Source organism: Orycteropus afer, unplaced genomic scaffold (assembly GCF_000298275.1).
Source record: "Orycteropus afer afer isolate SDZICR_OR568_19922 unplaced genomic scaffold, OryAfe1.0 scaffold00061, whole genome shotgun sequence".
In the NCBI taxonomy this organism is placed as follows: domain Eukaryota; kingdom Metazoa; phylum Chordata; class Mammalia; order Tubulidentata; family Orycteropodidae; genus Orycteropus; species Orycteropus afer.
Genome location: NW_006921648.1, coordinates 3988914 through 3990551, shown reverse-complemented (window position 1 = coordinate 3990551; position 1638 = coordinate 3988914). Strand labels below are relative to the sequence as shown.

Here is a 1638-nt window from a genome sequence, read left to right as displayed (position 1 = left end):
CCTTGGGTTTCCGAGGCAGTATCACTACGGAAGTAGGATTGCCCAACCTTCCTTCTGAGGAGTGGCTGGTAGGTTTGAACCGCCAGCCTTCTAGTTAGCAGTCAAGTGCTTTAGCCACTATGCTACCAGAGCTCCTTGGAGGACATTATGCTGAGCAAAATAAGTCAATTACAGAAGAACAAGTATTATATTAGTCCATTATTGTAAAAAGTCAAGGAAAGGTTTATAGGTAGAAGGAGACTTCTTTGTTGGTTACCAGGGAGGGGAGGGGAGGGAGGAAAATTTCTAGATAGGTTGGAAAAAAAAAGATATATACATATATATATATGTATATATATATATAAAACCAAACCAAACTCATTGCCATTGAGTTGATCCTGACTCACAGCAACCCCCTTTTGGGTTTCCAAGGTGGTAAATCTTCACAGAAGTAGATGGTTCTGTTTTCCTTCTGCAGAGGGGCTAGTGGATTTGAACCGCCAACCTTCTGGTTAGCAGTCAATTCCCTTTGCCAGTACACCACCAGAGCTCCTTTATGTGTGTGTGTATACATAAAAGATATATATATGTACATTTTATACACACACACACATACATATATATATACACCAAAGATTCTTAGTGGTTACCAGAGGCAGGAGGGAGGGGAAGGCGAAGCTTTTGTTTGCGGGCATTGAGCTTATGCTAATGGCGGTGGGATATTTTGGAAAAGGAGAGCAATGATGACGGCACGACATGAAAATTGTCATCAGGGTCCCTGAGCTGTAAACGGGGAAGTTGTTATGTTGTCAAGTGTCTTGTTGTGTGTGTTTTCACCACAACAAAAGTTAAAAAAAAAAAAAAGGAAAGAAAACTTTGTTCTTAGAAGATACATAGCAGTGGGGTGAAGGAGCCTGTCTGCACCTTGCTGTCCAATGGTTAATAAATAAATAAAGGTTAATGAATGAATAAAGGGCGAGCGGTAAAGCAAATGGGGAAAACAGCATACACAGTTGGTGACTCTGAGTAAAACGTATTGAAAGTTGTTTGTACAAATTTACAGTTTCTGCAGGTTTGAGGTTGATTTGAGGTGGTGTTGACTGTTCCAGCTCACCCTCATGTCTGTTCGGACTCCTAGCGACCCCTCCTAGGGTTTCCGAAGCGGTATCACTACGGAAGTAGATTGCCCCATCTGCCTTCCCAGGAGTGGCTGGTGGATTTGAACCGCCAGCCTTCTGGTTACCAGTAAAGTTCTGCGCCTCCCACTCACCTACAACGAGATAAAAAGTTATCCGCTTCTAATTCCTCTAGCAGCTTGCGAAATCCGGAAGATAAGAGGCAGGCGGGCGCGTTTGCACAGAGCTGCCGCCAGACGGCCCTGTGTCACGTGTGGAGAGGCCACGTGACCGGAGGCCCGAGCGCAACATGGCGCCCTCCATGGGTCGCGGGCATCTCGTCTTCCTCGCGCTGCTTGGCTTCCTCCGGGAGGCGTCTGGTGACCTAGGCTCGGGGTGAGTGCAGCTCCCGGGGGGCGAGCCTGGCTGGCGGGCCGGTCCCTGCCCGGGGCGCGACCCTCCAGCTTACAGCGTCCTCGCCGCCCGGTTCCCACAGGGTGTCCCGCGACGACGACTTGCTGCAGCCCTACCCCCGCGCGCGCAC

The 1638-nt window shown here is 48.5% G+C and overlaps 1 protein-coding gene across 1 annotated transcript in view; it reads left to right on the top strand.

Annotated features, from left to right (window-relative positions):
* Positions 1 to 1404: 1404 nt before the first annotated feature.
* NAGPA (N-acetylglucosamine-1-phosphodiester alpha-N-acetylglucosaminidase) overlaps positions 1405 to 1638 on the top strand; it is a 10811-nt gene continuing 10577 nt past the window's right edge. The window contains 2 exon segments of the mRNA XM_042780782.1: positions 1405 to 1490; positions 1591 to 1638. Coding sequence (XP_042636716.1) covers positions 1405 to 1490; positions 1591 to 1638 — 134 coding nt within the window.